General features: G+C 39.8%; 1 protein-coding gene across 2 annotated transcripts; it reads right to left on the bottom strand.

Moving 5' to 3' along the window:
* Positions 1–2057: 2057 nt before the first annotated feature.
* AP4E1 (adaptor related protein complex 4 subunit epsilon 1) lies at positions 2058–23906 on the bottom strand. Of its 2 annotated transcripts, none has more exons than XM_082290969.1 (21): positions 23753–23906; positions 23318–23389; positions 22335–22458; positions 20140–20213; positions 18114–18235; positions 17150–17309; positions 16491–16657; positions 15848–15921; positions 13621–13743; positions 13423–13532; positions 13018–13157; positions 11647–11759; positions 11379–11497; positions 10370–10672; positions 9680–9794; positions 9182–9317; positions 8293–8548; positions 6989–7564; positions 5466–5650; positions 4615–4772; positions 2058–4175 (listed from the first exon to the last, which is right to left on the bottom strand). In XM_082290969.1, exons 1-21 carry the CDS (start codon positions 23903–23905, stop codon positions 4015–4017), a joined length of 3441 nt encoding a protein of 1146 aa, XP_082147095.1. In that variant the 5' UTR covers position 23906; the 3' UTR covers positions 2058–4014. The 2 variants fall into 2 exon arrangements, with proteins under 2 accessions (XP_082147095.1, XP_082147096.1); XM_082290970.1 differs by having other exon boundaries at positions 23318–23385; positions 23753–23882.
* Positions 23907–24791: the final 885 nt, after the last annotated feature.

Below are 24791 nucleotides of genomic sequence, written 5' to 3'. Positions count from 1 at the left end.
ATGGAAGACACAGCCCTGACAGACCTCAAAGCCCTGCCCTACACATGGAGATGCTGGAACCTACCAGAGCATTTTTGCAGCAAGCATTTATTCTCCTGTCCTTATTCCCAGAAAAGGCAAACTGTTTTGGCTGAAAGAGCTCAGGATTTGCAAACAACTCACATGGCAATTATACTGAAAGCAATGAAATACTGGCACAAAGAGAAAACTGACAACTGCCTTAAAATCAAAGTTTAAAGCAATCTTCTTAAGTGGTGCTTTGAGCCTTCCTGCTGGTAAAACATTGCTGTCAGGTTAATTTTATGAATCACATCATGGCAGGACACAATATTCTTTGCTTCATCACTGACAACTTTATATAATAAAGACAAAAATGTTAATGTTCAAGAAACTCTCATGGGAGTGTCCACTTCTGACATCTTAATGAAATGGTGCCCGTACCACAGAGCATCACACTGAACATGTGACCTGATTTGTGCTAGAGAAACATTCTCACAGACAAGCACATAAATAGCTGGCCCTGAAGAGAACCAAGCAGCAAAGCACAATTAACTTTCACCACAGCAACAGAAATGCAAAAGCAGGTTTTAACTGGATGACTTAAGCAGGTCTATTTTCATTTTTACATAAATCAATGCCAGAAAAAGACCACGCACAGTCTTACCCACACAGAAAAAGAGAATACAGCTTTTTATGCTGAAAAACTACTTGTGGGACTCTACAGGAGAGACACACTTTTCCAACATTCAGAAAGCACCAGTGTCATTTATGAGCTACTTGCACGTACAGGAAAACCTCCAGGTAGTGCCATCCATCATACAAATTTACAGGATGAGGAGGGTTTGGGAATACTTAGCAGAAAGTAATATAATCCACTAGATTTAGTCTGTACCTGGGAAAACACCCTGCATCATACTGCCACGTTGCACTTCCTCCCATTTTCCTGCCAAAGTATTTGTTTCAATCACAAAACCTGAAAATACTTGGGGTGAGGAGGTAGAAGCTGACAAAACAGTTGCAATATGGGTCCAATACAATCACTTTGCTGCTGACTCCCAGATGTCCAGAACTCCTGGGGCACACAGCAGTAGAACAGTGAGGCCTGCTGGTAGCTAAGGGTTTGCTCCAGTCTCTGCTAACCTGCCAGTTCAGCAAGGTCCCTATAGACTGACGGGCCTCTGGTTGCCTCTTGGACAAACTCCTTCATGCAAACTGCTCCTGTGCTCTCTTCCTTCTAGCCTGCTTCTCTGCACCCTATTTCCCTTCCTGGAAAACAGGTTCATCCTTCAGGATCGACCAAGTCACAAAGAAAAGTCATTACACCACTATGGAAGATGAGGATACTCATGACAGAATTTTCAATACAGAACTGGGTGGAATAATACTCCTTTGTAGAGTTACCTCTGCAGCTCTACTTCCAAGACAACCGGATGACGGACCAAGATCAAGATTCCCAGCAGGGAAATGCTGAGGTTCCCCAGGGCCTGAGCTCCCCACCTCAGCCAGGACTCCTGCTCCACAGCAGCAGCTTTGTTACCCCAAACAGCCTCGTGGCTCAGCTCAGGGCTGCAGCCACCTTCGCTTCAGCCAAAGTCACACTGCCCAAGCTCCCAACTCCATAGCAAGGGCTTCTTATGTTCACACTGCACTTACAAATACGCTCTTCCTGTCAGCTATGACCAACAAGAGATACTGAAATCTCCTGTGATGCCTAAAACCAAAATCACAATCTGGCAGTATTCCCAAAAAAAGGACTGGATAATGTGAGCTGCACACAGAATGCTGTTTAAAAAGTATAGTCCTTCCCTGTTCTGATATCTGTCTCCAACTGAGACACATGACATTTAAATTATTAATGGATTCAAGACTTCTGTGATGTTACAGTCTTAATCACTGTTCAGATGCAAAGAGAAACAATTAAAATAGAAACTAGTTCTTGATATGCAGAAACACTGCTACATATGGTGGAAGAGAACATTTAACAAGTATCAAACTGATTTTTTTAAAATAAAACTGAGTTTTATTAAACTGCAAGAAATGCAAATATGGTGATAGATTCAGAACAATATTTGTTGGGCAATCCAAAAATAAAGACTGACATAGGTACAATTCCCTGCAAACTCCTTTAAGTGATGTTACCATAAAGCAATTAGAATCAGAATACTGACACCCTAACACACACTATTCATACAGTGAAAACAGTTACAGAGAACATTACATGAACAACAGAAGGCATTGTTGTCTTTGCTGTTCTTTAAACACCAGGACATTGAACATCTCCTTGCTGAAATGGTTTAAATGCATAGGCCACAAACAGATACTTGTATTAGAGTTCCTATGATTACAGAAGTCCAATTGCATAACACAAGTGATTTACCAGCAGGGAAATCATCTGCTGGAAATTATTCCACTATAAATCAGTTTTCATTTATATAAACTGCCTTGAAGTGCCAAGTAAACATTGAAGTATGCAGAACATTAAATATATTTACAGGTTCAGTGCACTTTAAATTCCTCAGTAAGAGGGTACTGAAACAATAAAAAAGGAGCTTTGCTTGGATCATTATACTTGTGATAACAAAGGTAGCTGGACTTAAAAAAAAAATAGCTATCAGCACATTAACATTCTTACAACGATTCCATGAACGTTTACCAAATGTCAGCAAAGTAAAAGAATATTTTCCTTTACAACCAGTACTTAACAGGCAAGAATCAGTAATGCTGAAATACAGGTTTCCTTATCAAACACACGAAGGAGAGAATTCCACTACAGAATCCCTTCAGACCGTGTCTGAACTGTGTGTACCACCTCAGATGCTTAAACAGAAAACATGACCAGCTATAAATAATAATAACCAGTACTACTTTTCATTTAACATCTAAATAAATTAAGATTGCTGGATTTTCAAGACTGCGAGGTTACTTCAGGAAGAGGAGAGAATCTGTTCAGACACATTTTCCACGTTTGCTGCTCTGATTTAATCTCTCATGCTTTGCTGCAGTTCCCAGGCATGCACACACAACACAGCCACATCTCTGCAAGTCAGACATTTGATGAGTCATACTGAGGCTATAAATAATTAGAAATAAAAATAAATTGAAGTTTTTCCCTTGTGAATTTTCATGCACAGGGATTTTGGCCAGATTAAGTTTATAGGATGGACTGGAAAAGCAATGAACATGTTCACTACCCAACAATCAAGGAGTCAACATGTCCACATCCAAGTGCCCCCAGCTCATCTCAGACTTGATCCACATGGAACTTCATTTTAGACATGCACAAATACTCACAGACCCCTTTGGAAAGGGAATAAGACTGAAACATGGGGCAGGAAGAACTGCAGACAGGAACTAACCTGAAGGGCCTCAGATAATCCCCCAGGAGGTGCTTCCATACAATTTCACATGCCTGACTCCTATCAAAAACCTGTTTAGATGTTATCACTTCCATGGTAAATATCAAAGATCATGGGAAGTGTTTTGCTCCCTAGAATATTTTAACTGTTTTAAAACCATGCATTTGCTGCTACATCATTTATTTTATATAACCACCAATATGGGTCTTGTTGCCAGCAGTGCTTAAAAATAGCTTTAGAAAAATTATCAAAATAAAATTAAACTGATAAAACTGATCAAGTCTGACCTCATAATGGAAATACGTTTTCTTCAAAATCATATTGAAGTAGTTGCCATGAGGAATAAGTGTTGGCATCTATAAAAGCTGCGTAATAAAAATAAATACTTTCAGTCATTTACAACAAAATTAATATACATTTCACTTACACAGGTAACAATACTTTAAATGTACTGTACAGTCCTGAGCATGTTTTTGCAGGGGTAATTTAGGTCATCATTCTTCCCCCACAAGTCCACTTGGACATTGCCAGCTGGAAGAAAACTTTTACTACTTCAAGAAGCAGTATCTTAGTTTAGCTTTGGTAATGATCTGTGCAACTGTATAAATCTTTGATTTGCTTTCACACACCAAATAGATTAAGGCAGGCAGTATTGTTCTCAGGATTCCTCCATCACCTTCTGACACTGATAGAGCAAACCATCTGGAAGAGCAGCACAAGGGGATCTGAACCACAGGGCCAGCATCCCTGAGTGAGTACGGCAGTGCAGCAGGCAGGGCACAGATGGCAGGAGCTGGCAGGCCAGTATTCCCTCATTACCTGAGAGACCACAGAAAAAAATGAGGTAACAATTAACTAACAATTGCTACAGTAGACTTCATAGAAAACAACATCTTTCACACTCCATGTCCGCTGTTTTGCCCTACCCTCACCTCTAACTCATGGAACACATCACCACAAACCATGCCAAAATCCCAGCTTCTATTTGTCATACAGCTTCATTCCCTTTTTGTCCTATCCAAAACTCTTCCCAGTGCAAGTTTTCTCCCTTGCAAAATCCACTGTTTGCTGAACACTTGTACCTTTACATCACCTCCCCACAGAGCCCTGAATGAGGCAAAGTCCCTGGGACACCAGTCCTGCATTTACCATGCTCCCAAACATTCTCTGCCTTAACCTGTAAGATACTCACTCCCATGCACTTGTTTTCCTGGGACAAATTATCCTGTGAGCAACCCTACAGCATACTTTCACTTACCTATAATGTCAACTCTGTGGAGTTTCAGCTTCTGTTGCAGTGTATCCAGGGCTGCTGAAAGGGAGCCTTGGCAAGATGACATTTTTATATTCTGTTTCACATCATTGGAAAGGGATAACCACAGCTTCCCAAAGTCTTCTGTAGTCATTTCCATTGGCCTAAAAGGAAGTTCACCACATTTCTTAGCCAAATAATATATGTAAATCAGGATATAGTTGGTCTCAAATAAACCCCTGTACCCAGAAGCAACTGGACAATAGAGCACACAAGCAGTAAACATGTATTAGTCTAAACAAACCCCTCCTTTTTCCTCCTTAGCATTTAAAAAATGTTTCTATTCCTTGCTTTAGATTTCTAAATTCAAAAAAAAATTAATTTACATATTTCACTTCAAAAGAGAAGTCTGCTGGACAAAGGATATTTGTTTTTTCCTATTCCTAAAATAAATGCAGTGTTCAAAAATGAAAAGAATAAGCTTTCTTCCTCTGCAAAAGTTGTCAGCCTTCTCATACAATGTTCTGGTCTCTGCACTCAAACCACTTGTTTCCTCTTGACACGTTTACATTATGCCATATTTTAAAGCAGCAGGTCCTTCTGTTCTCTGTTCTGTTAGCCTCCTCAAAAACAGCTACTGTCAATATTCTCCCTGCATTTGTACTTTCTGCTGGAACTTTGCCCCTTTTTTGCAGGTGTAAAATAACCCTTTATTATCCTGAACAGCCATCTCAGATTTGAATTAGCTGCTCAAGGTGAAGCCTTGTATTTTCATAGTCAATACCCAAATCATCCTACCTTGTCTAATATTGAGTTGAATACAAGTGTTTTTAAAAAGTGCAGCTTGTTTTATTTACCTGATGAAGTCCATCAATGATAAAGTTACTGAAAATTCAAGGTGAGTTTCCATCTCTGACTGGTAATTAACAGAGCCAGAAAGAATTCCCTGTGTACAGACTTTGCTCATCCTCACGCACTTCTGGCAACGTTCCACACTTTGAGCTTCAATTACAGGAAACTGGGAGGTGGCACTCTCCAAAATCTATATAATGTCACAGAAGGAATACAGAATATAAGTCTTGCTGTCAAGTTGTGCAAGTGATTCAGATACAGCTCTAAAACTGTGTAAGTGCCTTTTACTTCTGTTGATTTTTCTTGGAGTATTTGACAAGTGAACAGAGCTACCATTTCTCAGCCCTCATGAAGGATAAATCAATCATTTACACCTACAAACATGCTATGAGATGCATAACACCAGTGAAATGGATCTCCTTCTGACAGCTGGATTCTCCCAGCTCCAAAGAACTGCACCAAGAACCTGAATTCTGTAGCTCAGTCCCAAAATAATCTAATATACAAGCAAACAGCATTGCAACATAGCTCAAACTATATGCTAAAAGCAAGAAGTTGAAATAACATCCTGAATAAAAAGGAGGATTTCTAGATTACTCAGCAGTCTCTGGCTCTCAAAACAAACTGGTAAGAGATTCTATCCATGGTGGTGGTCTGGGTGGGAAGCTAAGAAAAATCTAGACATGAGATACCCACTTTCTATCAATGCCAAGACAAGTTTGATTCAAGTCAGAAATGGAAAGGGAAGGAACTCCATAACCAATCAGCAGTTCCTTGATTAAGTCAATTCTAAAAGAAACAATGCACTTAATTCTTTTTATCCAGTTATCACTTGCTGAGTTGATTAATTATTCCGTGCTTCTTTTAGCAAAATCTGTGGATAGTCATGCCAACTGGCAATTCCTAAATATCTTTCCAAATATTTAAATAAAGTTTTAATTTGACTGTAACATGCTTTTATCAATCATACTTAAATCCCTAATGTAGCCAATGTAAAAAAAACAAACTAACCAATTCCTCTGTACCATCAACTAAATGCATGAGAATGAACCATGCCTTTGGAAAAAAAAACTGAAGGAAGCTTACACAAATATGGTGCCAGGAAAGCATCACGTTTGCCTGTCAGGTAAATACAAATGAATGCACAAGCACAACAGTCACACAGGCAAAAGCAACAAGTGAGGTGAACTCAAGTCATACCACTCCAAGCAGGATGAGTGAGGCTGGCACTTGGTTTAGTCTTTGCATTCAGAATGGAAAAATCACACATATTTGTTATACAGAGGCAAACAAAATCAAGGTGAATTGAAAAGTGAGCCTCTCACTTTTATAGCCAATGACACTAAATTTATAGTGCAATTTCTTTCACCACCCTTTAAAAATGTGTGTAATAGCTGTACCACAAGGTTTTAAGGAAATACTTTGGAAAAAGGCCTGGCTATTAAACCAGACACTGCACAGTTTAATGCAAGCAAAAAGCAAGAAGTTCCAAGTGAATTTAAAATACAATGGAAACAAAGTTTCTTACCTGAAAGTGTTCTGTTTCTTCAAACACTAAGTTCACAGCAGTAAGTGCAGAAGTGGTTTTATTTGAAACAAAAACAATGAGCAACAGAGAGTCATCTGTCCACACCTTACATAAATGCAGAGCTAAGGCATCACTCTGACAAAGTCCCACTACCTCAGAGTGAGGAAGCTCTTCAAGTTCTTCTGGTAAGGAAGGGACCAATGGTGTTTCCCTGGCACTTCCACATTGAGCACTTGGAGAAGGCTGAAGAATTTCAATGTTGCTAGCAGCAAACAAAGATGACTGTGACAGCCTGTTAGCTGAAAGTCTGTCATCCAGCACAAATTTTCTGAGGGACTGAGGTGTTTCAAATGCTAAATTATCTTCTACAATATCTGAAGAACAAGGGGAGGCTTTCCTTAACCTTGTGTGTGTACTTCCCTCACCGTCTTCCAAGTTAGTAGGTACTGTATCAAGTAAGGGACCAAAATCTGAAGCAGCACTGTTTTGGAAGTCTGATGCCTCCTCACTCTGTTGAGTTTCATTTATCTTTGATTTCCTTTTGAACTTCTGAGTAGCTGTGTCTGCTTTCCCCATCTGAAAGAGAAAAAAAAAATGGGTGGAAAAGTTTGTAGCAACCAGTTGTGTTACTGCTAATACCATGAAACAGTGAGGAGCGACCAAGGAATCAAAATAGATGACAAATACAAATAGATTCCAGAGATTTTAATGGAACCAGGCTTTTGCTGGATCTCTTACAGAGTACTGAATTAGCTTATAATGCAAAATGACTCTAGATTCTCTTAAACTAAAAGCTCTTATTAAAAGCTAAGCACAGGTAAAGTTACTGGTTAACTGCTGCTAAGTGCCAAGATTTGAGCTGGCTAATATGATGCCCAGTCTTAAAAATATTACCTAATCGTGAATTCTTCTGTGTTCCACATATTACCATGCATAAATTAAAAATGGCCTTGACATAGGTTGTCAAATTCCAGCCTCACATCCAAATGAACGGTGACAGCTCTGCAAAGCTGGGTCAAGGAGCAGTTGCTCAGGAAAACTGACATTAAAACTTGGAGCACAACATGTAAACAAAGGAAAGTTCTAGTTACCAAATCAGACCTGCTCCAGAGATTGCTTCATCAAGCTGTTTCAGGTTTCAATAAATTATCACACTGCAAAAGTACTTCTCAGTAGTTTTTCAATGACTTGGGGGGGGGGGGTTCTTACCACTAATTTGATCTCCATTTGCATACAGGTATCTATAATTTTAAGTAAGACTATATGTACACTTTAAACTGTTAAATCTCAAAAAAATCACTTACCAGGCTGACACCAGCACTTGATCCCAGCCCAATGAACAAAGTTGATGCTAACTGCTGCTTCTCTTTGTCTTCCTCAGAGAGGCTGGCACCTTGACCAGGCTGCAGTGCAGGAGGCTCCCCGACCTGCCCTGCTAATAAGCTGCCACAAGGCACTGTTTGTGGCTCATTTCCTTTCCCTACTTTGTTTTCTTTCTTTGGAAGGTAGCCTTCTTTCCCCCACAGCTTGCGTACTCCCTCAAGTTTCAGAGTATTTGTCCTAAAAAGGCAAACAAAACAAAGCAGGATCAGCCATATGAACAACATGTTCCTAAAAACATGCCAACACTCAAACCCATTCACTGCTTTGGTACTTTGACAGACAAGAGTGAGCAGTAAAATATAAAGATTCTGGAAAGGTTTGCTGTATACCAGTTTATGAGAGTATAAATGAAGTTAATAATTTGTATGAAACTACGGACATGGAATTGATGTGTAGTACACTAAAAATAAAAGGAGCATCTTACACTGCAAGTCATAGCCTCACTTTTACCTAAAAAGAGTATCCTAAAGGGACTTTATTGTAATGCCATTAAAAGTAAGTGTACCCTGTAAGAAAAAGAAAGAAGGCAGAAAAAATAGTTAACAATGTAATAATTAGGCAATCCTGTCCCAATTTTACTGCATTAACTATCACCTAAGCTGTAGTCTGTGAAGAAAGTGGAGAAAAGATTGACCACACCAGCTGTTTCCCTAGTTATTCCTGCCCCCACCTGATTTTCTTCTTATGTGATAGGGGTTTCCAAGTTCAACTTCATTCCTTCTAGTTCCATGCAATGAAGCAACAAAGACACATGATACTGACAAGAACAGAAGCTTCAAAGTACTTCACTTCATACACAAATTAACTCACTCTTTGTGCCCCATCTCAGCACTATTTGCAGATGTATCAGAGCCAAAAGATAAACCAGTGGGGGACTGTCTGCCAGTGACACCAGATGAGGACACACTTGAAGCAAAGGACAATCCATAAGGTTCAAAATTCAGAGCTGCAAGACAGACAATCTTAAATTACAAGGAGGCGTAAAAAAAAGGAAGAATGAAATCTATTTTCTGAAAATAGATATCCCTGTACTGGTGGACTTCACAGGCTCTCACTTTGATAATCCCCATAAATTTCAAATCTATAGACCAGCAAGGATTCCAATAAGACTTTCTCACCTGCAGAACAATCTATATACATCAGCTAGACAGAGGTGGAACTAAAATTTAAGTCAAACTTAGCTGTTGACTACACACAAGAGCTGCATTAAGACACTATTATTTTAAGAAGATAAGTATTAACAATTTAAGTGTACAGTTAATTTATCAGGTAATTTACCAGTATTAAATAAATGCAGTAAACTGTCACCTTTTTCCTGAGAAAGTTTCTCCTCTTGTCTCTGGTGATGAGGCTTATATGGTGCTGCACCACGAGCAAGTCCCTCAGCCACAAACCCATCCAGAAAAGATAAGGAAGCATCTACCTACACAGAATTAAAAGGAATGAAAAGGCAATGAAAATATTTGCTTCATGTGAGCCTGACGTTACCAGAAGAATATCGTGTCTTATCAGCAGATCAGGATCTTCATCTCACATCTCCCATATCTACCAGTAAAGATGGTGTATGGACAGAATCTTTTCCATCATTTACTGTGGAAATGTCATGGTCAAAATAAGTCATTTTCCAATAGGAGGCAAACCCTTTGAATTCAAAAGTACTGTATCACTAAAGCAGGCCTACCTCATCTTTGAAAAAACAAAAGACGACTAAAAGACAAAAAAGACAACTAAAAATAAACCAGTGTATGAGATTATAGTTTTGCTAAAAGCTACTCCAGCTTACTTAACTAAAACACCATGGCTCTTTATCTTTCTGTACAGAGCACCATGATACATCACACATGCCTGAAAAAGTGCTTCTGAAAACTCACTTTAAGCAGACTTGCACCCAGTGAGAACTGCAAACACCATTCATTTTGGAAACACCTTTTTACCAAAATATTCAGCCCCCTGAACTACAAAGAGGTTCATGAAAAACACCCATGGTAAGTGTCTTACCACCAGGTCATTGCAGCTAGCATCAAATGGAAGCAAGCTCTTCATCAGTGCTTTGTCTTCACACAGATGCTTCAATTCAAAGGCATATTGTCTCAGGCATGTATCCAGAGAGCTGCTGAGTTCTTGGATTAGTTCATCCACTGTTTTTGAGCAGGAGGTGTGTGATGCTATCTTGGTGACTGCAGCCATTATCCACGCTTTAGTTTCAGAAGTAACAAAAGTCTTCTTCAGCAGACCGTGCAGCTTTGTCAAAATAACTTCTGGATCAACATCTGTAACAAGACTGAAATATTCTCCCAACACCTATTTACAAAGAACACATAGAATATGCATTTAGTTACACACAGCAGTGCTTTCAGTTTTGAAATTAGAATATAGTACTAACTAACACAATAAAATCCACCTCACATTCAAGAAACTATCATTTAAGCATGTTTCAAGTTATTTCTTTACCATTCTGTGTTTTAAATGTCAAAGGGTTGAAGTGATCTTTGTGTTTACCTCAACAGATTCCAACTTTTAGCTTTTTAAAAATCAAGTAACTGTCTTGAAAAGAAAGCTAAACATAACTAGGCCCTGAGAAAACACCATTTCCTCAAACTGCAGCCTCTCCCTGGGCTGGAAGCTGAAGCTTCCCCAAGTGTCAGGTAACACCAGCATAGCACTTGGCCAGTCATTTGCAAGGCTGCAAGTGCATTTCACAACCACATCTGGCTCACTTGGATGAAGACAGAAAGGCTCTCAGTATGCAGTCAGATTCAGGTGGCTGCTAAACCATTCCAACAATCACCTGCCTTAAAGGGAGCAAGTCAGCTTTTCCACAAACCACAAGTGAATAGTCCTCAGTCACTGAGGATCCCGGTCACTAAAAGAGACTTCAGCATGTCAGCTTGAATTCAAGTAAAAATGACTAAAAACAAATGTTTAATAAACAGTTATTAAAAACATTATCACCTTTGACAGCTTCCTCAAATCTGTGTATGGAATTCTGACCATGTGTCTACCTTACCCAGCTCATAACTTGAAGGAATTTCTGTGGATACAATTTATCCTCCTCTTCAAGTAATGCTAAATAAGACTGGACTGCATACATCCGTAGCTGATGATCTTCCTTTCCATCATCAAATCCTAGATAGAAAACAACACAGTTTCCCTGAAACACAAATAACACGTCCTACCAAATATTTCAAAGTACACTTTAAGAGGAAAAAAACCAAAACAAACCAAACAGATTATTAAGGAACATGTCTAATTCTTCAGGGCATGCAGGGAGTTACCTTCAGCCAAGAGCCTCAGAAAGTTGTTTGGGATATCAGAATGCACAACATCACCTCCAACTGAGAACACAGCATTCATTGTCTGAATGAACCACTCATTGTTAGGGGCATACGTGTCCAGATGTTAAGGAATGAAATGCTAAGGCATAACTTTTTCTTTCTTATTTAGTGTATTTCCTAAGGAATGCCCAATTGTGATCTCCCCAGTAAGCTGGGGATCTGATGGGCAAATATCAGCTCCATCTAAGTAAAGAGGAAATATTCCTGTATCTTTTAGCAAGTATTTCCTGTAAATGTCATGATAACTGGTGGTAAGTTAGAAAAGTCTTAAGTTACTGCTCTGTTGAAAAAGTTAAGTTTATGCAGGCCTCACACACTATGAACAGATATGTTCACATCTGTCCTACTCCATTTTGAGCTCACACTTATCCTGTGCTAGGCTTCCAGATAATCTTTTGTTTACCCAGCATCACTTGATCAATGACAAAAAAACTGCTCTTTTCAGCAGTGCCTTCCTATTGATTTACCAATTTTACAAAAACATTCTGAAGCACTCCACAGAAATCACCGCTGCTTTTTTTAATATATTTAACATTTGATCAGCCTTTGCCAACTTTGTAAGTTGGCTTCTGCCTTCTCTCAGACAAGTCCTGAAAACCCACAGTTAATGAATGGAAATTTTTAACAGTACAGAATTTTCAGAGTTATTGCATTATTTTTGCATACTGCAGGACAACAGAGCTTTTTTTGGTACACTGCTCCATGCTAAGCAGTGTACAAACAGGATGACAAGGCAGCTCCGTTATAAAGAGCTTATAACTCAAGTTATCAAATAAAAAAACAAACAGAAAATCAGGCAGTGGCAGGTCTAACAGTAATGCCCATCATAAGCCAAATCCCTAATCATCACTTCCATCTTTTTTGGCATTTTTAAAAAATCTTTTCTTCATTTCCATCGAAGTGTGCTATTGCTAAAATCCATACACCGATGAAGAGCTCGAACAGGGAAGATCAGTCCCACAATTACAGAACAGCACTTCAGGTAGCACTGAGATATCTCTCTCTATACAGTGGTATAAGGTTTCAAAGTCCAAATTTAAAAACACAAGGTTTCAATGGTAAACTCCAAAGCCAAAAGCTGAGTGCAATTAGCTTCTCCCAGTGAAATACAAGAAACACTGTAGTCATTTTTGTATGTGCTTTCTTTTGCATTTGAAAGGATGGAAGGCACAGCTCTAACACTTCCTACTTCACAAGATCATGACAGATGCTTTGATAGGTATCAGTGCTACATGTGCCTGAGTTCAGACTGCAAAGTTTCAGAAAAATAAAAGGATATTTCTCAGCTAGTTCAGAAAAATAAAAGGATATTTCTCAGCTAGTTCTGCTACTTTGCCAACTAAGTTGATGACAGCATATTCTTCTTTGCTTTCTTTTAAGTAGTCAAGCATCTTCTGAACTATGACAACTACATTCTGTCCATTTGTAATCCTATAGAGAAGCTCTAAAGTCTGAAAGAGAAAGCAAAAGAAAGAAAAATGGTTCTGATGACTCAAAAAAGGAAGCAGGCAAACATCAGCTTTAGTACACTGCCAAACTAAGTAAATATTCTTCAATGAAATACACTGCTTATCTACACAGCTTGTCACATTAATACTGTTTGTAACTGCTCTCTCACAGTTATGGAAACGTAACAGTTTTACCCTGCTCATTTTACAAAACTTATCACCCATCTTAACAATTAACTGCATTTTTGACATTCAGAAATTCACTGACCTCCCTTTTAATAATGGGATCCGGATGGTCCAGACATTCAATTATTGTCATCTGGTGCTGAAGTGCCAGATTTGGATCCTGCTGGATAACATAGGTCAGAGCCTTTAAACCTGGAATGGAAGTGATTGCAAGTGATACAAGGCAATGCTACCACTATGGCCAAATTAAAGACAGCATAATGAAATCAGGCATCCTTACCTAAGTATTTCAAATTAATTTTGGGTGACAAAACAAATTTTCCAATGCACTTGGCAGCCTTTTCAAGTAATTCAGATTTGGGATAAATAGTATAAATTGTTTGGACACATTCAAACAAGATGGCTGCAGGAGGAAAAGACACATAATTAATGTGTATTGAATACTTCTATAATCCAAAAACTTTTTGCAAACAAACAAGCTCAGTGACTGCCTCAAAGGACTACAGTGCTGTCCCACTGCCACCAAATGTAACCAGAGAGTACCATCTGACATAAGGAAAAGCAGGGTGAAAGTCTATCTCCTTTAGTACATACATATTTTAATTAGCCCTTGCCACTGTGCATACAACTTTCTGTCCTTAAAGTTCTTCCAACCCAGAAGTCTCCTACAGCTGCTCAAGGCACTGGACTGGGACAGTCTTCAGAAAGCCAATAAGCAACTATAAAGGATTTGAGACAAATTAGTTTTGATAACTCATACCATTCCTTAGCTACTACCAACAGCCAAAATCATCCCAAGAATATTCCTGTTAAAAAAAAAACCCCAATGAAAAATCAAAACACAAAACCAGGAAAAAACCCAGCAGCTTTGTACAGTTGTTTGAGAAAAATCTAGAAGTAAACTGAACAACACACAAAAAGTAATTAATCCTTTGTGGCAACAATTTGGGCAAAGGTTCAGACAGTGTTAGTCTCCCAAGTAAATTAAGGCTTAAAATCGTGATGCAATTTTCAGTTGTTCTTCAGTCACTAACTGAACTGTCCAAAAGACAACCTCCTCTCTTCCTTAGGCATTACAAACTAAATCTGAGAAAGACTAGCACACAAAACTGCCTACAAGAAACATGCCAGAACCAAAGACTTTTTATAAGAACGAGCAATCACTCAGAATTACATTTTTCTTTTGTCTGGGATTATCAACTGTAAGTTTATAAAATGCTTGCCACAGGTGAACAAGAACTACATACCTAAATTCTATGTCCTTGTACAAACCATAATGAACTGCCTACTTTGTCCCTTTAAGTGCTCAAAACAAATTTCATGTTTAACTCTTGGCAAGTGCAAACAGTCTGTATTACAAGGCAACACAACTCCCAATAACTTGTATGTTCTTGCCTAAAAGAACAGAAGCAATCAGCTGAATACTCTGAATGTCTGACAGATGCTTCCTCATTTATTATTTACTAAGAGAATACTTCCCCAAAGCTCCCCTTTTTATGGGAGTGAAGCTTACACAATGCTTTACAACATATGTATGATGTAGGTGTTAGACATCTACAGCATTCAGCCATGTTCCCTTTTTTTGCTTTTTTACCCCTCACTCTGTTTTAAGAAAGGCTCAATTTTCTTTCCATTCCATTAGCACAGGGACTTTGGCACATCTGCAGGGCTTTCTTTAGCAATAAAAAAATTGGAGGGGCAGGTTTTTCTAGTAGTGAAATAGCTCTTAAACGAGGGTTCTAGAGCATCAGAACTAGGGTTCTGGGGAGGTATTAGAACCTGGGGAGGGGAAGACAAAGAAAAAAAGACAAATAAATTGCTCAACTTTCTAGTAGAAAAAATTTAATAATGCAATTGTTCCTTTTGCTTTATTCTAGCAACAAAACCAGTTTTTTCTACTACAAAGATAATGAACCTCTACCAAAATGAACCTTCTGCTATGATTTAGAAGTTTTCAATTGAGGCATGTGCCAAAGACATCCTTTCACAGGCAGCACTGTCACTGAACTCTGGAGGTGTAATGTTTATGAACTGTGCTCACAGAAGCCCCACACAGCTGCAAAGAACTGACACTGTCCTTCTTGCACACCATCTGGTGCCTTTCCTGGGGCAGTGAAAAGATCTAAGCATTTCTAACACACAGGGATGCATCAGTAGGATTTTCTTCTGTTCCTTATTTCAACTTAAGCAATGTCCAATAAGAACTTTCAAGAAGGAGCTGACTTTCTGTGTTTAAGGGCAAGGTTAATGCAAACACAGGATAAAGGCTTTTGAGCCAAACTGAATTCCCTGTATATAGATGTGTTTTATTTCAATGATAAAAAAATTGTGCTGTACAGCAATGCATCATTTATGGTACTATATCCTAGTTGGACACTTCAGAATACACTTAATGTTAAGACTATAATTAGATTTCTCAAAAGTACTGTGTAAGTATTTGAGTACAATCACCTACTCATCTTCTACCTTTTCAAATATTGATAATTACATAAAATAACCTTACCCACCATATGTAATATTATGATTAATCTCAGCTCTTCTTAACGATTCATCAAGAACATCATACATCAATTCACTTGTCCTGTTTGAGAAAATATTTACAATTAATTGCAGCACTAATAAGCATGTAGTCTTATTTTGCCAAACAGTTCAAACACTATTACTGAAACCTGTAACACTTTATTCACATCCACAAATTTGCTTTAACACAGCAGAGCTCTATACCATGATCCTAAATGGCATTTAACAAGATGTTTGCAGCTTTCAAAAGAAACAGTTACTAAATTATAAGAATAAAAACACTTCCCTCAGTGCTTGTATAAATAAAAAGATCAATAGAAAAAGAGTGACAGACAACTAGGTCCTCACTAAATGGTGACAATTTTACAATAACTGCAAAAATCTGGAGTAAAGCTATTTGGTAACACTGTAATACAAGTCACAGTAAAATTACATTTTAAGCATATTCCATAACAATCAATTGTTTAGACAATCCAGAAGCTAAAAAAACATTTTTTGCAGAAACTAATATGCTGTCTTGGTTAAAAACAAATCTGCAAGAATTTCAACACTGAAAGCCTCTTACAGTCTATGAGGTGTAGGCTGTGACTGTACCTTCAAACTATTAATTACAGAGAAAAATGTGGTTACCTTGGATCATCTTTTCCCAGCAGCCCCAATATTCTTAAAAGCTGAATTTGTAACCATGGTGCTGGCACACTGTGATAGTTGAAGTCAGCAGAGAGCTTTCCTCCCACCACCTGCTTCAGGATGGTTACAAAACTCCCAGTCAAGTCCTTGTATCCAGATGAGTTTTCCTACATAATGAAAATTAAATACAATTCAAATATTTCGATACAGCAACTCAAAAGTAAAAATAATCCTTATAATAATACTTACAACTCGAGTAAGATCAAAATAGCTACACTGATGACTTCATTTCTCTAAATCAGACTTCTACTCTCAACCCTCAGCACCCATGAGCTCTTCACTTTAAGCCTATGCTCTTTTCTCACATGTTTGCAAAGGGAGCAGGTGTAACATTTACAAGGAAATTTCCCTTTAACCCACTGTAGGACTTAGACCCTCTGGCTAAGGACCCAGCGATGCTGAGCACTCAGATCCTGCCAGGAGTGGATCTGTCCAGCTAAATGGAGAGCTAGCAGAAACAACCATAACACACGATCCCATAAATAAACTTTTCTAACTACTACAAGTGAGATTTTTCTGCAAAACTCTTGTAGAGCACACTGTGTATTTAAAATAAAAATATCTCCCAAATTCGGTTGTGCTTCTAATTGTTTGCCTACCTTAATCATTTGAAGATAAATATGCAAAGAAGCAGCCATGACTCCAACATCCCTGTCACACAAGGCTTTCCGGAACTTATCATGGATGTGCTGAACTTGGTTAGGAGCAATGAGATAGAATTTATATAAAGCTTGAACAGCTTTTCTTCGGATAATTTCCCTGAAATGAGAGTTACACTTAATAAAATGAAGCTGCTTAGGTACTTCAAGTACTTGACTCTAGAAAAAAAACTTGCCAGACCCCAGAACATTATGATCTGTAGAGATGAGAACCCATGTTTTACATATTGGTAGCAAATAACTTTGCAAATACCACCTAAGAGAGGAAGGGACAAAGCCAACTTGAAAGCTTAGTAGGGCTTGATGTCAGATTGATGATTTAAAACAACATCCACCAAATAAACAATGAAATAGGCCATGACTAATCTGCTGTGGTCATATATGCAGCTCCCAAAAATACATGTCTAAAAGTTACTGAGTCAATTCATTCTGCAATTCCCTTTCTAACCAACACAACAATTATAGTATTTTCCTCTGTTTATGGGATATTGTAAACTACCAGTGAAACAAATCAAGGGTATGCACAGATAAACCTTTATCACAGTTTTTATAAAGACCTTTATGAAAAAAGTATCAGCGAAGTTCAAGGATCCTGATCTGTTTCTCCTCCTACTCCACAAACACTTCTTCATGCACATTTGTTAAAAGGACTCCAGCAAATAAAGTCTGTTACATTTACCTATCAAAACTGGCTATGAAAAAAAAATGCTACCTATTCAATACTCATTCAAGCTGCAAATAAATGAGACAAGAATCCAAGAGAAATACAAGGACAGGATTAATTTCTAAAGGTGATAATTAGAAAAGACCACTAAGAGAAGAAACACCAGTTTACCAAAAGTACCTACAAAATTAAGTTATTCAGCTGTACAAGGCCATTTGAAATCCTGTAATGAATACATACTTAGAATGCTGAAGCTTGTCTTCTATTAGGGGCAGAACAGCTGGAATCATCTCCCGTGGAAAGATCTGGCTGACAACAGTTAATGCCATGCACACCTCTACTAGATTAGTGCTCTGTAAGTCCTGTTACAATCATAGGAGACAGTACATTTTTTCTTAGACTTTTAAACTCTGCACAGACATCCCCCCAAATCTTTCACAAGCAGGCTGGACCTACCCCCCCCCCCCCCAGAGCCCACCCACAGCCAGCATCCTGTTCGTGTTTGAGAGGTGCCAGCTCTCACTGAGCTCATCAGGCTCTTCTCTTCCACAGGAAGAGGGCACAGGCAGCTCCTCACATTCATCTTAGAGAACTACATTCATATTTTAAATATATGTGAGATTAACACATAGAGCTACAATCAATTTTTGTTTACTGAAATGATTGCAAAAAAATGTTGAATCCCTGTTTGGATCAGGGAGATGAGTCACTTCCCACAGAATTCAATAGTACTCTCTCTACCGCCTTTGATCTAGCCAAAAGAATTTAAAAAGAGCAAGCTCAATAGTACTGCCAAGTACATATCTGTACCCTAAAATATTACTTACTTCCTAAGAAGCAAATGCAAATTACAAGTAACATTCTACAAAACTAAGAATAAAATCTCAGTCTGTCCCAAATACAATTAAAGTATAGCTCACTGTAACCTTAAACCAAAGAAGGATGGATGAATTTATTAATACAAGACTACAATCATTTTTCAAAACAAATTAAGTGTGTAAGATTTCCAGCTGATATAACTTGCTTTGTTCATCTCTCCCAGATCAGTTTCAGTCCTTATTTTGGTTTAGTTTTTTTGAGTTTCAAGTCATATTTTAAAATATTATACAACAGTTTTCAATCACAGCAACAAAATAAACATCACTTTCAATCTATAATTTCTGTGACTTTGGCCTACCACAATATAAAAGTAAACATTACAGAGGAAGAGTTATATTAAGTCGTAATTGCTCCATGTAGGAGACAGTAGTAACAGATTTTCAGTGGCACTCCAAAATGTATTTCCATTTTCTGTCAAAGTCATCAGATGAACTCAGAGAAGGCAACAGATACTTGCCATCAGCTAAAAGCCAAAGCTAACATTGCAATATGCATACGTGGTTCCTCCTGGAGTTGAGAACATATACAGTTGGTACACTTATAAAGTAAAGTTTATTGCACACCTCCTTTGAGAAAAATTAAAATATGGCTTCAAGAGCAAGAACATAAAGACTAAATTAAAAAGGAAATGGAAGAGAAAGCCATCTCAGATTTTCTTTGCTAATCAAAGAAACAGCAACTTTAAGACAGGAAGACAAGTAATTAAATGTTGTGTGACAAAACAGGAAGAACTGGTCCAAGTTTAGTTTAGTTTAGGGGCTCCTCATCAGACCTGTGCTCCAGACCACTTCCATCAGCCCCTCAGTGCCCTTGGGTGGATCCCACCCAGCCCCATGGACGTGTGCATGTCTATGTGGTGTAGCAGGTTGCTGACATTTCCTCTGGGCAGGAAATTCTGCTCCTGTCCTCCAGCTGGGTACCACAGAACAACTGGTCTTACTATTAATGACCAAGACAAAGAAGGCATTGAGTATCTCAGCCTTTTACTCATCCTTTGCCTCTACGTTTCCCCCCTGCAGTCAACAGAGGATGGAGATTCTCCTTAGCCTGCCTTTTACTGCCAAGGTATTTATAAAAACATTTTTTATTGTCTTTTACAGCAGTAGCCAGATTAAGTTGTAGTTGGGCTTTGGCCTTTCTAATTTTCTCCCTGCATCACCCCACAACATCCTTGTAGTTCAGTAGCTCAGGAGAGCTGCCTGCCCCTTCTTCCAGAGGTCATAAAACTCTTTTTTACACCACACCCGTCACCACGCCCCAAGTTCCAGGCAAAGCTCTCTGTTCAGACAGGTCTTCTTCCCCACTGGCTCATCTTTTGGCCCCTCTGACACCTGTAAGATTTTCCTATTTTTGTTTTTTTCTCCCCCCCTCCCCAAAAACACTGTACCTTCACAACTGTGTTCACAAGTAGAAGTAGCAGCTCATGATTTTCATGTAGAAACAGAGAAACTGCCAAGTAACCTATAAAAGAAAGCAGCCTTCATTACTATTTTCAAGCAGTAAGAAACTTTAAGACAGAAACCTTAAGACTTTCTGTAACACAAGAAGAGTTAACCCAAACAATTACAGACACCCAACAAAAAACTGTTGGATAACAGTTGCTCATGTTTTAAATGTCAAGACTCCCTTATTTCCAGGCAAATCAGTTATATTTAAGCTGCAATAAAGTGCAAAAAATAACAGCTAAGAATTCATAAGTTGTGAGAAATAAAGAGATATTACAATACTTTTATAGCTACAGAGCAGTCAAGAGCACCATTATATTATAAATCACTTCCTGGAAAACTAATATTTTCTCTGCACAGAGAAGAGTACATTACTTCTAGACTACACAGCACAAGTGCACTTCCTTATATCTGTTTCTTTTTTTGTTTTCAAGTAATAAAACATCTCTCCAAAGAAATTTTATATTCAACTTGGAATATAGAAAAGTATATTCACCATCCTAAGCCAAAAACTCCTTTGTTATTTCTTAACAATGAGGAAACCATTCCAGAACCCAGGAGAAGAAACACTTTTTCTTCAAGACCCCTCTCTCCTTTTAAACTATGGGACTTAAATGGGGGGTAGGGAGAGCGTGCTACCAGTTACAGCAAGAACTGTACTTCAGACAGATTTGAGAGAATTTTGGTTCATTCAGGGCTTGGGGATCAAAATGAACAACTTGAAAATGAATAACTGTATTGGCTGGGCTATCAAATTGATCTATCTGCTAATGATCATGGTCATGATCAGCTCAGCACAAAGACAGAGTTGACTCTCCTGAACTGAGGCTCACCCTGGGTAAAGGAATCATTCATTTTGACCAGCTCAATACAAGGAGGAACTGACAGTTCCTCAATACAAACTCTGGTACATTGCACCAAGAACTGACAAGCTTATCCTCATGTATCATATATAATTGCAGAACAACAACAAAAAGAAACCAAAACTCTTGATAACACTCTTTTATTAGATCAAAGCTTATGGGCACTTTGTGTCTGGAGAACTTTAGGCAACCTACATTCAAAATTAAAAAAGGATGCTGCTTCACCAAACCTTTCTCAAAAAGAGCCCTAGTATGGAAGGTCTTAATCTGATTAATAACAAGACACACTGGCTCTTGACACTTCCAGAAGTAACCAAGTTTTCTTCAAAACAGCTTATCACCTGCCTTCCCAGGTTTGGTAAAGACAAAATTTCTTAATCCCTACCAGAGCATCTGTACACTGGCTTTCATTACTCAGGGAAAAGCAAATTTAATTCATCACTTGTAATGGATTCTCTCAGAAACTCCAATACTTGAGTGGATGATCCAGATGAAACTCAAACAAAGGATATCAAACAAGCATATCCCGCAAGACACTGCCTTCCTTCTGTGCATGCAGACATGGTATTGCTTGGAGTTAAACCATTTTCTCTGCAAACAAGAAGAAATGTCTTCACTAGGCAGTTGAATCAGCAACTGCAAGGAAATTCTCCAGATGAGACAGGCTGACAAATACTTCAAACCACATCTACTGGAAACAAGTTAATAGCCACACTGGCAGGGAAAGAAATCAATCCCATGAAATTTCAAAGAAATCTGAACCAACCTTTAAGATTTCATCAGGAACTTCTGCCTCTATGCTGTAAGGGCCTCCCTATTTGCCTCATTCCCTACAATTCTTTCTACAATAAAGAAAAAAATCCTACAAGCACCAAACCAGAAAATATTTGCCGGACAGAACCATCTTTGTCTAATCTTGTACTAGTACTTGGAAAAGAAACCAGATCTTGACAAAAACTCTTTTTGTGCTTGATGTGTTTAATAAATATTCTCTCAAATTATTTGTTTACTGCTGCCTCAATTGAAAACAATGAAACTACTGGTGACTCAAAATAAATTCCGTTTCCCCTGCCTTCTGTGCTGCAAGCACACACAGAGCATCTCACAAGCTAAGGATTCAGGTAATTTCAAAAAGTAACAGACCATGAAATAAGACCAAGAAAGCAGAGGAACATTTTAAGTAGGTCGTATTTTGACACGAACTATAAATCCTGAGAAACTTTAAAACTCAAGAGTTTGAGAACATTAAAAGGGCTACAGCTCCATACACGTACCAACTCTCTTCTCCAGCAGATTCCCTTGCTGGGCAAGCTTGATTGCGTGGATGTATCCAAAGGAAGACTCGTAGCCCAGCATTTCACAATAGATGAGTCTCACCATGCATTCTTTCATCAGTCTCTGAAATACCAGAAACAAATTATTGAAAATTTTAAGTTGGCCACGTTTTATGCTCTTCTTCACTGCTCTGCTGAAACAGAGAACTTTATCTCATAGAAACGCGTCCATTCACATGTGTTTTCTAAAATCTGGGTATTAGTAATTTTTTCCTTTGCCATGAACCTCTTCTGCAAAGCAATATTAAATTTCTGCTATAAAGGCAGAACACCCCCTATACTACCCCTAAAATAGTTCTTATTTTGATTAGCATGCATGTGATCAACAGTAGATTAACTACGACCAACATAAAAAATATGAATTAGCTGAAGTATTATGATGATCACACTGTTAATACAATTTATTTTTAACCAGTTACTACCCTGACCTAGGATGGTTTCTTACTACATGCGAGATAAAACTTTATTTTTCCCTTCAAAGATCCTCACTCATGGGACTGAGATATGCATTAACTGACTCAAACCAGAATACATCAGCTCCTGAAACTCAGACATGACAACAGTCCATACAACAAAGCACAGCTCCTTAAAGAGCAGAAACTAATTGTAAGAGCAATGTCAGCCTGCAAAGAGCATGATTTGATGGAAGCAGTTCATCAGCCAGCTTTGCTGTCTGCATTACTTCAGAAACTACACGATGACAGGCCCTGGGTGCCATATTGTTACAATTTATGCACATCAAACAGAACCACAGTCTTCTCACTACTTTAACCAGGCTGCAAAACCACATGTATTGGTGCTTTCTAATACTCATGATTAAATATCTATAATGCAAATAACCTGCACATCCACCTGTCAAAAAGAGTGAGAACACTGCTGTCCTTCACCTTCGGTGTGCTGTTCCACAGCCTTACAGAACTTACTAGTGTTGTGGTGGGGGCTGAAACTGTTGCTTTCAAACTGGTTAGTTCCTGCTGGATTAATTTTTCTTCTTCCTAGAAAAATTAAACTTGTTTTAATCTCGCAGAGATTTCACAGGCAGAACGTGAAAGAGGCATCAGAGGAGACACGGCAATCCAGCAATGCCCCACGCTCTCCTCAAGGCAGGGTGTACCTCACTCCGGGGCCGCTGGCTTCCAGCACGGCGCCCGTGCTGGCCCAGCCCGTGCCCCAGAGCAGCAGAACGCGGCCACTCACAAACACCGGGGCTTTATCGGGGCATTTATCGCGGGCTCCTGAGCTCAGCCCAACCCAGCCCCGCGACCGAGGGGAGACGCCGCGCCCGGGGCCCCCAGCCCAGCCCCGCGCCGGCTCCCCGGGGGCGGGAAGGGAGAGGAGCCCGGTCCCGCAGCCCGTACGTGCTTGGAGGTGAGCGCCGTGATGCTCCGAATGAGGCTCCCGAGCCGGGACGAGGCCGACACCCTGCCGGGGCCGCCCGGGCCAGCGCCCGGGTCGTGCTGGCCCAGCAGCCCGGGCAGGGCGCTCAGCGTCCGCTCCACCACGTCGCTCATGCCGGACCCGCGGCCCCCGGAAGAGACGGGCCCGGGCGGCGCCTTCCGGGGCGGGGCGGGAGGCGGTGCCGGCCGTGAGGGGCGGCAGAGCCGCCGTGGCGGAGCCGCCCCCGGGCCCCGCCCGCCGCTCCAGCTGGGCCGGGAGGTGGAGCTGGAGGCCCGGGTGCAGAGCGGGGCTGTCTGTGGGGGAGCCGCGGGTGTGCGGGGCACGGAGCCATCGCCTCCGGCGCTGCCCTGAGGGAGCACGGCCGGGCCCGGCTGCGGCAGCAGGGCGGCCCGAGCGCCGGCCCGCCCGCGGGGGCTTCTGTTGTCAGCATCACGGAACAAAGACATTTCAGGGTGGGTTTCGAAAGAGCAGCGCGTGGCAGGCAGCTTATCACAGAATCAGTTGAGTTCAGACCTCAGAGACCACTGAGCCCAACCTGTGACCAAACACCGCCGTGTCAACTAGACCATGGCACTGAGTTTTCCTTAAACACCTCCGGGGACGGTGACTCCACCCCCTCCCTGGGCAGCCCATTCCAATATCTAATCACCCTTTCCGTGAGGAAATTCTTACAAATGTCCAATCCAAACCGCCCAGTTATGAAAAATATTATTCTTGAAGTGTAGGTGGGAACATCGAGAGGTCTGTCGTGGCTGAGAGGCTCCCAGAGGGCTGATCCTGACATGATTACTGCACCCCTGGCAGAGGTTTGTCCTCTTGGGAAGGTTTTCACCAGGGAGCTTGTATTTCAGTTAAAGGTAATTTTGGGGTTTTTTTCTAGAAAGGGTGGGGAAGAAACTGAAATAATCCCTACCAAGCTATGTGTTTCCAATGAAAAGGTATCCCTCCATCTCCTACATACATCTGGACAGAAAATCATTCTGAATTTCAAAGCTATAA

Source organism: Coloeus monedula (assembly GCF_965178545.1).
Source record: "Coloeus monedula genome assembly, chromosome: 14".
Classification (NCBI taxonomy): Eukaryota; Metazoa; Chordata; class Aves; order Passeriformes; family Corvidae; genus Coloeus; species Coloeus monedula.
Note: the sequence above shows the minus strand (reverse complement) of the source record. Positions and strands in the feature narration are given on the sequence as shown.